Source organism: Somniosus microcephalus, chromosome 13 (genome assembly GCF_052327205.1).
Source record: "Somniosus microcephalus isolate GS21.2 chromosome 13, FLI_Smic_1.0, whole genome shotgun sequence".
NCBI classification, from domain to species: domain Eukaryota; kingdom Metazoa; phylum Chordata; class Chondrichthyes; order Squaliformes; family Somniosidae; genus Somniosus; species Somniosus microcephalus.
Genome location: NC_140999.1, coordinates 8,768,468 through 8,780,761, shown reverse-complemented (window position 1 = coordinate 8,780,761; position 12,294 = coordinate 8,768,468). Strand labels below are relative to the sequence as shown.

At 48.7% G+C, this 12,294-nt stretch overlaps 1 protein-coding gene across 2 annotated transcripts in view; it reads right to left on the bottom strand.

The window, feature by feature from the left end:
• Positions 1-10,003, bottom strand: part of enc3 (ectodermal-neural cortex 3) — a 69,175-nt gene extending 59,172 nt beyond the window's left edge. Inside the window, exons 1-3 of one of the 2 annotated variants that reach the window (XM_086004460.1) lie at positions 9,704-10,003; positions 5,487-5,665; positions 4,424-4,495 (exon numbers count right to left, since the gene is read on the bottom strand). In XM_086004460.1, coding sequence (XP_085860586.1) covers positions 4,424-4,495; positions 5,487-5,665; positions 9,704-9,952 — 500 coding nt within the window. In that variant the 5' untranslated portion in view covers positions 9,953-10,003. The remainder of the gene's footprint in view (positions 1-4,423; positions 4,496-5,486; positions 5,666-9,703) is intronic. The other variant, XM_086004459.1, reaches the window with a different exon arrangement.
• Between the last annotated feature and the right edge of the window lie 2,291 nt (positions 10,004-12,294).

Sequence of the window (12,294 nt, the reverse complement as noted above, 5' to 3'; positions counted from 1 at the left end):
TCCAGAGAGTATCGGCCCATTCTACACAATCTCTCCTCATAGGACAAGCCTCTCATCCCAGGAATCAATCTAGTGAACCTTCGTTGCACCGCCTCCAAGGCAAGTATATCCTTCCTTAGATAAGGAGACCAAAACTGTGCACAGTACTCCAGGTGTGGTCTCACCAAGGCCCTGTACAATTGTAGCAAGACCTCCTTACTCTTATACTCCAACCCCCTTCTAATAAAGGCCAACATGCCATTTGCCTTCCTTATTGCTTGCTGTACCTGCATTAATGCTTTCTGTGTTTCTTGCACGAGGACACCCAAATCTCTCTGAACACCAACATTTGAAAGTTTCTCACCATTTAAAAAATATTCTGTTTTTCTATTCTTCCTACCAAAGTGAATAACCTCACATTTCCCTACATTATACTCCATCTGCCACCTTACTGCCCACTCACTCAGTCTATCTATATCCCTTTGCAGACTCTGTTCTCCTCACAGCTTACTGTCCCACCTAGCTTTATCATCAGCAAACTTGGATACATTTCACTCGGTCCCTTCATCTAGGTCATTAATATAGATTGTAAATAGCTGAAGCCCCAACACTGATCCTTGCGACACCCCACTAGTTACAGCCTGCCAACCTGAAAAAGATCCATTTATCCCTACTCTGTTTTCTGTCCGTTAACCAATCCTCTATCTGTGCTAATTTATTACCCCCAACCCCATGAGCCCTTTTATGTGGCCCCTTATCGAATGCCTTTTGGAAATCCAAATATACTACATCCACTGGTTCCCCTTTATCTACCCTGCTAGTTACATCCTCAAAAAACTCTAATAAATTTGTCAAACGCAATTTCCCTTTCATAAAACCATGTTGACTCTGCCTAACCATGTTATGATTTTCTAAGTGCCCTGATACCACTTCCTTAACAATGGACTCCAGCATTTTCCCCGATGACTGATGTCAGGCTAACTGGCCTGTAGTTCCCTGTTTTTTTCTCTCTCCCTCCTTTCTTGAATAGCAGTGTTACATTTGCAACCTTTCAATCCGCTGGGACCATTCTAGAATCTAGAATTTTGGAAGATCAAAACCAATGCATCCACTATCTCTTCAGCCACCTCTTTTAGAACCCTAGGATGTAGGCCGTCAGGTCCAGGGGATTTGTCGGCTTTTAGTCCCATTAGTTTCTCCAGTACTTTTTCTCTACTTATATTAATTACGTTAAGTTCCTCACCCTCATTAGACCCTTGGTTCCCCACCATTTTTGGTATGCTTTTTGTGTCTTCTACTGTGAAGACAGATACAAAATATTTGTTTAACGTTTCTGCCATTTCCTTATTCCCCATAATAATTTCTCCCGTCTCAGCCTCTAAGGGACCAACGTTTACTTTTGCTACTCTCTTCCTTTTTACATACTTGTAGAAGCTCTTACAATCTGTTTTTATATTTGTTGCTAGTTTTCTCTCATTCTATTTTTTCCCCTTTTTATCAATTTTTTGGTCATCCCAGGTTGTTAAAGGAATTGGGGGAGGAGATAGCGGAAAGGCTTGCCATAATTTTCCAATCTTCCCTCGATGCGGGAGGTGCCTGAGGATTGGAAAGTGGCAAATGTGACACCATTGTTCAAGAAAGGGTGTAAGGACAATCCTAGTAACTATAGGCCGGTCAGTTTAACATCAGTGGTGGGTAAAGTTTTAGAAACAATAATCAAGAAAAAAATTAACGGGCACTTGGAGAGGTTTAAGCTAATTAAGGAGAGCCAACACAGATTTGTAAAAGGCAGATCATGTTTGACTAATCTAATTGAATTTTTTGATGAAGTAACAGGGAGGATTGATGAAGGGAATGCAATGGATGTTGTCTACATGAATTTTAGGAAGGCGTTTGACAAAGTACCACATAGAAGGCTGGTTAACAAAATTGAGCTTCATAGAATAGATGGATCAGTGGCAGCTTGGATAAGGAATTGGCTTAAGGACAGAAAACAGCAAGTTGTGGTAAATGGCTGTTTTTCAGACTGGAGGATGGAAGACAGTGGTGTTCCCCAAGGGTCAGTGCTGGGGCCACTGCTTGTTTTGATTTTTATATATATATATATATATATATATTTTCTAAATTTACAGATGACACCAAACTTGGGGGGGGGGGGGGGGGGTGGGGGCGCGAACAGTGAGGATGATGCCAATCGACTGCAACAGGACATAGAAAGGCTAGCAGAATGGGCAGACAAGTGGCAGATGGAATTTAATACAGAGAAGTGTGAGGTGATGCATTTTGGCAGAAGGAACAGGGAGAGGCAATATAGACTTAATGGCACAGTTTTAAAGAATGTGCAGGGATAGAGGGGCCTGGGAGTTAATGTGCGTAGGTCCCTGAAGGTGGCGGGACATATTGAGAGAGTGGTTAGCAAAGCATATGGGATCTTGGGCTTAATAAAGAGAGGGATTGAGTACAAAAGTAGAGAAGTTATGCTGAACCTTTATAAAGTGCTGGTTAGGCTACAACTGGAGTATTGCGTCCAGTTCTGGTCACCACACTTTAGGAAGGATGTGAAGGCCCTTGAGAGGGTGCAGAGGAGATTTACCAGAATGGTTCCGGGGATGGGGGATCTTAGCTACAAGGACAGGTTGGAGAAGCTGGATTTGTTTTCATTAGAGCAAAGGAGGTTGAGGGGTGATTTGATAGAGGTGTACAAGATTATGACGGGTTTGGATAGGCTAGACGGGGAAAGGCTGTTCCCACTAGTTGATGGCACAAGGACTAGGGGACACAGATTTAAGGTTTTGGGCAAGAGATACAGGGGGGTTGTGAGGAAAAACTTTTTTACGCAGCGAGTGGTGAGGACCTGGAACTCGCTGCCGATGGAAGTGGTGGAAATGGAGACACTCAATGTTTTCAAGGGGAGGAGACTGGATAGGCACTTGAGGGAAATAAACTTGCAGGGCTACGGGGATAGAGCGGGGGAATGGGACTGACTGGATTGCTCTAGAGAGCCGGCACAGACTCGATGGGCTGAATGGCCTCCTTCTGTGCCGTTATGACTCAATGACTCCTTTGCTGTTTCTGAAACTCTCCCAATCCTCAGGCTTACTATTATTCTTTGCAACATTATAAGCTTCTTCTTTCATTCTAATGCTATCCTTAACTTCTTTAGTTAGCCACGGTTGGATCACTTTCCCCGTGGAGTTTTTGTTTCTCAAAGGAATGTATTTTTGTTGTGAATTATGAAATATTTCTTTAAATGCTAGCCACTGCTTATCTACCACCATACCTTTTAATCTATTTTTCCAATCTACCTTAGCCAACTCGCCCCTCATGCCAATGTAATTGTCTTTATTTAAGTTTAAGACTCTAGTTTTGGACTTAGGCAAGTCACTCTCAAACTTAACGTGAAATTCTATCATATTATGATCACTCTGCCAACCCTGTCTCATTACACAATTTCCCTGGTTGGTTCCATGACGTATTGTTCTAGGAAACTGTTCCGAATGCATTCCATGAACTCGTCCTCCAGACAACCTTTGCCAATTTGATTTGTTCAGTCTATATGAAGATTAAAGTCCCCCACGATTATTGCATTACCTTCGTTACAAGGTCCTACTATTTCTTGATTAACATTCTGTCCAATGGTATAGCTACTGTTAGGGGGCCTATATACTACTCCCACCAGTGTATTCTGCCCCTTGTTATTCCTTATCTCCACCCATACTGATTCTACTTCCTGATCTTCCGAACGGAATGTAGATTCGCTGTTCCCAAACTGGTTCCGCGGGGAATTACTAATCAGTCGTCAGGTACTTCCCCGCAACAAGGGAAGGGCAAAAATAATTGTGTGTGGATTCTACAAAAGTGAATGACAATCATAAAAATTTCTTCAGATTAATAAACCACTCCTTTGCATTTTCCCCTCTCTGAATAAAGTACCAACAATCTGGGGGAGGCTGACTGCTGACCTCTCATACAGCCCTGGACAGGCTACAAGAAATACCTGGTGTCAGGTGATTCCCACCTCTAACCTCTCTCTCTCTCTGCCCCCCATTGCAACCTTTCCCTATTTTATTGCGGCTGCTGTGGTCATTGATCTTTTACCCGTGTTCCTTGCAAAACCCGACCGGCCGGCCCCTCTTCCTCCACTCTGGATCCTCACTGTGTTGAAGCCGAGAGAAATAGCACCATGACTCAGGAGCTGGAAATTGACGAAACTTCGCACGTGCCTCAACCTTCTCTTCCATCTACAGGCTTTCAACACCAAAACTGGGCCGCACCTGACACTCCTGCCCGACTCATTCTCGTCTTACAGGATGTTCTTAGACTGAGGACAGGTGAGGTTCTCCCACCCGACCCTGCATCAGTCAAAGATCCCTCCTTTAACCGTAAGCCAGGTAGGTTTCCTTTTTACAATACCCGATATAAATAACCACGTATTTCACCGTACTCTGTTCCGAGGTGACCTTTAGTCTGGTTTCCGTTCAGTTTCTTCATCAGCAGTTGCACAACTCTGAAGGATCTGCCAGCATTAAGGAGAAGGGGGGAAAGCACATTATTTCAGCCTGTGTGTTAACTGACTATATATTTACTAAATCCAAAAACAGAAAGATTTAAAATTAGAATCCATACCCGGCCCCCTCCCAAAAAGTTAGCAACTCGGTTCCTCACCTTTCGTCACGAAGCAATAAGCGATGACTGGCTATCTGACCATGAACAGCATCACAGCCGAACCAGACCCAGCAGGGCTCGAGCGCTGTGTAACGATCAGGAGCTGGAACCCCGGCCACTTTTCATCCCGTCACAGAGACACTGCCATTCTGCCGAGATCAGTCACCTCAGCACCAACTGGGAACCAGACCTGGTCTGTACGGCTCAGTACAACACCTGGCACAGGCTTTATCCACTAGCCCGGTAGTGTTCCAACTTTTTAATTGTCTTGGCGTGCTGAGGTGCATATCATGGAGCCTCATGGAAGGGGGGGGGGGGCGGTGGGAGAGCTATGTATAAAGTTTAATTCCTCGTTCCCGTTAATCCGCAGGCTGCTTACACCAGCAGATCTCGATGTTGTCAGCCACAGCTCAGTTGGTAGCACTCGTTGAGTCTGAAGGTCGTGGGTTCAAGCCCCACTCCAGAGATCCGAACACAAAAATCTAGGCTGACCCTCCCGGTGCAGTGCAGAGGGAGGTGCTGCACTGTCGGAGGTGCCGTCTTTCGGATGAGACGTTAAACCGAGGCCCCCGTCTGCCCCCCCCCTCTCTCAGGCGGACGTAAAAGATCCCGTGGCACTATTTTCGAAGAAGTGCAGAGGAATCCTGGCCCAATATTTATCCCTCGACCAACGGCAGATTATCTGGTCATTACCACATTGCGGTTTGTGGGATCTTGCTGTGCGCAAATTTGGCTGCACCCTCCCTCCCTTTCAGTAGCTGTGTAAGAATGGAGCCGCTTTCTCTATAGGCGACAGAAGGAAGAGGAGAGAGACACAATCATAACTCATCAGTGTCACTCACCGCAGAGCTCCCAGGGCCAGCGACAGACTCCACAGCATGTTACTGAGCGTCCACCACTTGTCGGAGTTGATGCTGAGGATTTTGTAGTCTGCGGCCCAGGCCACGTGCTCACAAGGGTAATAGAGTTGATCCGCCAGGTTCCCAGTTACGGAGAGCAGCCGCACAATAGCATCTTCCTCCTATGGAGGATAAGAAGAAATCCTAAAATCAAGCATTAAGCTCAACATTTATACATCTATACAATGTATTTCATAGCCTTAGGACATCTCAACGCACTTCACAGCCCAGAGGTTATTTTTGAAGTGCAGTCACTGTTGTTGCACTGTCGGAGGCGCCGTCTTTTGGATGAGACGTTAAACCGAGGCCCCGTCTGCCCTCTCAGGTGGACGTATAAGATCCCACGGCCACTATTTCGAAGAAGAGCAGGGGGAGTTCTCCCCGGTGTCCTGGGGCCAATATTTATCCCTCAACCAACATCACTAAAAAACAGATGATCTGGTCATTATCACATTGCTGTTGTGTGGCTGCTTGCTGTGCGCAATTAGCTGCTGCATTTCCTACATTACAACAGTGACTCCACTTCAAAATTACTTCGAGAGCAAAATACTGCGGATGCTGGAAATCCGAAATAACAACAGAAAACGCTGGAAAAACTCAGCAGGCCAGGCAACATCCGTGGAGAGAGAAATAGAGTCAACGTTTCAGGTCGAAACCCTTCTTCAGAACTTGTTGCTTGGCCTGCTGAGTTTTTCCAGCGTTTCCTGTTGTTACTTCAATATTACTTCATTGGCTGTAAAGCGCTTTGGGACGTGCTGAGGCCGTGAAAGGCGCTATATAAATGCAAGTCTTTCTTGCATTTATACAGGAAAACATGGCAGCCAATTAGTACACAGCAAGGTCCCACAAACAAAAAAATGACCTGATAAATCAGTTTTTGTCAAAAGAGTAATGTTGGCTACAACACCAGGAGATCTCCCCTGCTCTTCTTCAAATAATGCCGTATCTTTTGCACCCACTTGAATAGGCAGACGGGGGCCTCGGTTTAACGTCTTATCCGCAAGACGGCACCTCCGACAGTGCAGCACTCCCTCAGCACTGCAATGAAGCGTCAGTCTAGATTCTGTGCTCAAAATCCTGTGGCTTAAACCCGCTGCCTGATGACTCAAGAGGCGAGAGTGCTACCGACTGAGACAAGCTGACGCTCAACAACATAACCGGAAAGTAGCAACCTCCATTTATCTCTGTGTGGATTCAGCATAATGAATCGAGTGGAGCAAGAGGAAAATGAGCCATACAGACAAGACTTGCATTTCCAAAGCGTCTTTCACCTCAGGACGCTCTCAAAAGTGCTTTACAGCCAATTACGTACTTTAAGTATAGTCCCTGCTGTAATGTAGGAAACGTGGCAGCCAATTTATGCACAGCAAGATCTCACAAACAGCGATGAGATAATCTGTTTATTAGTGATGTTGGCGGAGGAATAAATATTATCAAGGACACCAGGGAGAACTCCCTTGCTCTTCTTCAAAATAGTGCCGTGGGATCTTTTATGTCCACCTGAGAGGACAAACAGAGCACTCGATTCGAATTGGAAAGATAACGGTTTACATTTCTTTCAAGCCAAGACAACGTCCCAAACATTTAAGGGGAAGCTAGGTAAGTACATGAGGGGGGAAAGGAATCGAAGGATATGCTGATCCGGTGAGATGAAGTGGGTGGGAGGAAGCTCATGTGAAGCATAGAATGGTTACGGCACAGAAGGAGGCCATTCGGCCCGTCGAACCCGTGCCGGCTCTCTGCAAGAGCACTTCAACGAGTCCCGCTCCCCCGCCCTTTCCCCGTAGCCCAGCAAATGTTTTTCCTTCAGGTTCTTATCCAATTCCCTTTTGAAAGCCACGATTGAATCTGCCTCCACCCCCCTCTCAGGCAGTGCATTCCAGATCCTAACCATCCTAAGGGTCATCGACCTGAAACATTAACTGTTTCTTTCTCCACAGATGCTGCCTGATCTACTAAGTATTTCCAGCATTTTCTGTTTTTATTCCTAACCACTCATTATGTAAAAAATGTTTTCCTCATGTCACCTTTGGTTCTTCTGCCAATCACCTTAAATCTGTGTCCTCTGGTTCTCGACCCTTCCGCCAATGGGAACAGTTTCTCTCTATCGACTCTGTCCAGACCCCTCATGATTTTGAACACCTCTATCAAATCTCCTCTCAACCTTCTCTGCTCTAAGGAGAACAACCCCAGCACGGTGGCATAGTGGTTAGCACTGTTGCCTCACAGCGCCAGGGACCCGGGTTCGAATCCGGCCTCGGGCGACTGTCTGTGTGGAGTTTGCACATTCTCCCCGTGTTTGCGTGGGTTTCCTCCGGGTGCTCCGGTTTCCTCCCACAGTCCAAAGATGTGCAGGTTAGGTTGATTGGCTATGATAAAATTGACCCTTAGTGTTAGGGGGATTAAATACGTGGGGTTATGGGGATCGGGTGGGATATGTGTCGGTGCAGGCTCGATGGGCCGAAGTGGCCTCTATCTGCACTGTGGGGTTTCTGTGATTCTCCATGTAACTGAAGTCCCTCATCCCTGGAATCATTCTCGTAAATCTTTTCTGCACCCCAAGGCCTTCACATCCTTGCTAAAGTGCGGTGCCCAGAATTGGACACAATACTCCAGTAGAGGCCGAACCAGTGTTTTATAAAGGTTCATCATAACTTCCTTGCTTTTGCACTCTATGCCTCTATTTATGAAACCCAGGATCCTGTATGCTTTTTGTAACCGCTTTCTCAACCTGCCCTGCCACCTTCAACGATTTGTGCACACATACCCCCAGGTCCCTCTGTTCATGCATCCCCTTTAGGATTGTACCCTTTATACTGCCTCTCCTCGTTCTCCAAAATGTATCACTTCGCACTTTTCTGCGTTAAATTTCATCTGCCACGTGTCCACCCATTCCACTAGCCTGTCTATGTCCTCTTGAAGTCTATCACTCTCCTCCTCACTGTTCACTATACTGTACTTCCTTGCATAAACACCGGCATGGACCAGTTGGGCCGAATGGCCTGTTTCTGTGCTGTACATTCTGTGTAAGAAGACAGTCAGGGCTTTGGATTGGGGGAAACTGAAGCTCGGGTCTTGTTCGCTGCAGTTCCACATTAGGCTGTGGGTTCGCCGACTACCCGCGGACAACATGTTAGTCTTCAGTACTTTAGCCCCCTCGTGACGCATCTTGGGCTGTTTACATTCTACCCCACCCTGACCAGCTCTGCAGGGGATTCACTGGTGGCCCGCAAGTCCCGCCCATGGTCAGGCCACTCACCCACAGGCCCAACCCCAACACTGACCCAGCCCCCCAACCCCACCCCTCAACCTCTGGGCCCACCCCCAACCCTGACCCCAACCTCAGGCTCCACCACAACCCCACGGGCCCAACCCAACCACTGACCCTGCCCCCAACCCAACCATAAGCCCCACCCCAACACCAACACCAACCACCTGGCCTACAGGCCCCAACCCCTGACACATAGAAGATAGTAGCAGGAGTAGGCCATTCGGCCCCTCGAGCCTTTTCCGCCATTTAATGAGATCATGGCTGATCATCCAAACTCAGTACCCTGTCCCTGCTTTCTCCCCATATCCCTTGATCCCTTTAGCCCCAAACCCCTGGCCACACCCATCTCCTGCATCACAGACCCGCCCCAAACACCTGGCCCCACCCCTAACCTCTAGCCCTGCTCCAACATCTGGCCCACAGGCTCCACCCCCTGCCCCATAGGCTCCACCCCCAAACCCTGGCCCCCGCCCCCGGCGCTCACCGCAGCCCCCCGCCCCACAGGCTCCACCCTCACAGGCTCCACCCCCAACCCCACAGGCCCCACCCCCTGCCCCACAGGACCCACCCCCTCCCCCACAGGCTCCGCCCCCTGCCCCACAGGCTCCACCCCACCCCAACAGGCCCTGCCCCACAGGCTCCACCCCCACAGGACCCACCCCTCCCCACAGGCTCCGCCCCCTCAGGCTCCACCCCCAACCCCACAGGCTCCACCCTCTACCCGACAGGACCCACCCCCTCCCCACAGACTCCACCCTCTGCCCCACAGGCTCCGCCCCCTGCCCCACAGGCTCCGCCCCCACCCCCACAGGCTCCAACCCACCCCAACAGGCCCTGCCCCACAGGACCCACCCCTCCCCACAGGCCCCGCCCCGCCGCCGGCGCTCACCGCGGCGCCCAGCCCGTACCCCCGCGAGTGCAGGTACATGGGGAGATCATCGAAGAGCCGCAGCGCCGTCCGGCAGTTGCTGAGCTCCCGGGAGGCGAGCAGCAGCCGGCGGCCCAGCTCCGGGCGGCCGCCCCTCGCCGCCAGCAGCAGCAGCAGGCCGCCCACCAGCCGCGAGCTGTAGCCGGCGGCCCGCACCAGCCGGTCCCGGCCCCGGTACGACTCGAGCGCGTTGGCCGCCGCCGCCTCCATCACCAAGCGGACTACGACCCCAGGCCCGGCGCCAAAAGACAGCCCTGACGGACAGCGCCGCCCGCCAATCAGCAACCAACTTCACTCTGACTAACGCCCACTTACGCTTAATTCAGCCAATCGGCGATCAGAAGTAGATGTCAATCAAGCTGGTGGAGGGCGGGATGGGCCGACAGACACGCGCATGCGCATACGGTCACCCGCCATGGTTGCCGAGCAACCGCGGGAGGGCGGGGCTCCTCCTTTAAAGGGATGGTTGAGACTTTTTCGTCGGCCACAATAAAATAACTACTCTTAAAGGGGAAGTAAAGTACAGGGAGATTCCTTTTGAAATCACAATAATTCTCCATGTAGTTATATAAAAAAATGGACTTTAAAAAAAATTCCTTATCAGGGGTACATACCCAACATCTAACCTGCCTTTACCACCAGCTGTTGACTGATGTGCACTCCTCTAATTCTGGCCTCTTGAGCATTGCCGATTTCTAATCGCTCCACCATTGGTGGCCGTGCCTTCAGCTGCCGAGGGCCCGAGCTCAGGAATTCCCTCCCTAACCCTCTCCGCCTCTCTACATCTCTCTCCTCCTTTAAGACGCTTCTTAAAACCGATCTCTTTGACCAAGCTTTTGGTCACCCGACTTAATTTGTCTTATAACACTCCTGTGAAGTGCCTTGGGATGTTGTACTACGTTAAAGGCGCTATATAAATATAAGTCGTTATTGTTGATCTGCTGTGTATTTTCAGCATTTCAGTTTCTGTTCAGCCGTGGCTCAGTGGGTAGCACTTGCGCCTCCGAGTCAGAATGTTGTGGGTTTGAGTCCCATTCCAGAGATTTGAGCACCAAACTCTAGATTGTCGCTTCACTGCCGTGCTGAGGGAGTGCTGCACTGTCAGAGTTAACGTCTTTCGGATGAGACGTTAAACCAAGATTCGTCTGCCCCCTCGGGTGAATGTTAAAGAAACCACAACACTCTTTGCAGAACAGTTCTCTTGGCCAACATTTACCCTTCAACCAACACCGCCAAAAACATTATCTGGTCATTTATTTCTGCTGTTTGTGGGGTCTTGCTGTGTCAAAATTGGCTGCCATGTTAGCCTACATAACAACAGCGGCTACGCTTCAAAAGTTGGTTAAGAAGGCAAATGGTATGTTGGCCTTCGTAGCGAGAGGGTTTGAGTACAGGAACAAGGATGTCTTGCTGCAATAACAACAGAAAATGCTGGAAGCACTCGGCAGGCCAGGCAACATCCGTGGAGAGAGAAACAGAGTTAACGTTTCAGGTCTGGGACCCTTCATCAGAACTGGAAAAAGCTGGAGATGTAACAGATATTAAACAGGTGCAGAGACAGGGAGGGGGGGGTAGGAGGGGAGGAAGGAATAGAAAGAACATCCTGTACTTTTGTAAGAGGCAGGAAAGATAAAATTTTGCAAATGGGAGTGGCAAAAATCATACTGCATAAAAAATGGGGGCAGGGATAATTATCTGAAATTGTTGAACTCAATCCCCCCCCCGCCGCCGTCTCGGCACCTGCTTAATATCTGTTCCATCTCCAGCTTTTTCCAGTTCTGATGAAGGGTCCCAGACCTGAAACGTTAACTCTGTTTCTCTCTCCACGGATGCTGCCTGGCCTGCTGAGTATTTCCAGCATTTTCTGTTGTTATTTCAGATTTCCAGCATCCGCAGTATTTTGCAATTATGTCTTGCTGCAGTTGTACAGGGCCTTGGTGAGACCACACCTTGAGTATTGTGTGCAGTTTTGGTCGCCTTACCTGAGGAAGGATGTTCTTGCCATGGAGGGAGTGCAGCAAAGATTCACCAGACTGATACCTGGGATGGCAGGAATGACGTATGAGGAGAGATTGGGTCGATTGGGCTTATATTCGCTGGAGTTTAGAAGAATGAGAGGGGATCTCATTGAAACTTATAAAATTCTAACAGGACTAGACAGACTAGATGCAGGAAGGATGTTCCCGATGGCAGGGGAGTCCAGAACCAGGGGTCACAGTCTAAGGATAAGGGGTAAGCCATTTAGGACTGAGATGAGGAGGAATTTCTTCACCCAGAGAGTGGTGAACCTGTGGAATTCTCTACCACAGAAGGCAGTTGAGGCCAATTCATTAAATATATTCAAGGAGGAGTTAGATATATTTCTTAAGGTTAAAGGGATCAAGGGATATGGGGAGAAGGCAGGGACAGGGTACTGAATTTAGATGATCAGCCATGATCTTATTGAATGGCGGAGCAGGCTCGAGGGGCCGAATGGCCTACTCCTGCTCCTATCTTCTATGTTTGTATGGTTGTGAAGAGTTTTGGGATGTTCTGAAGACATGAAAGGAAAA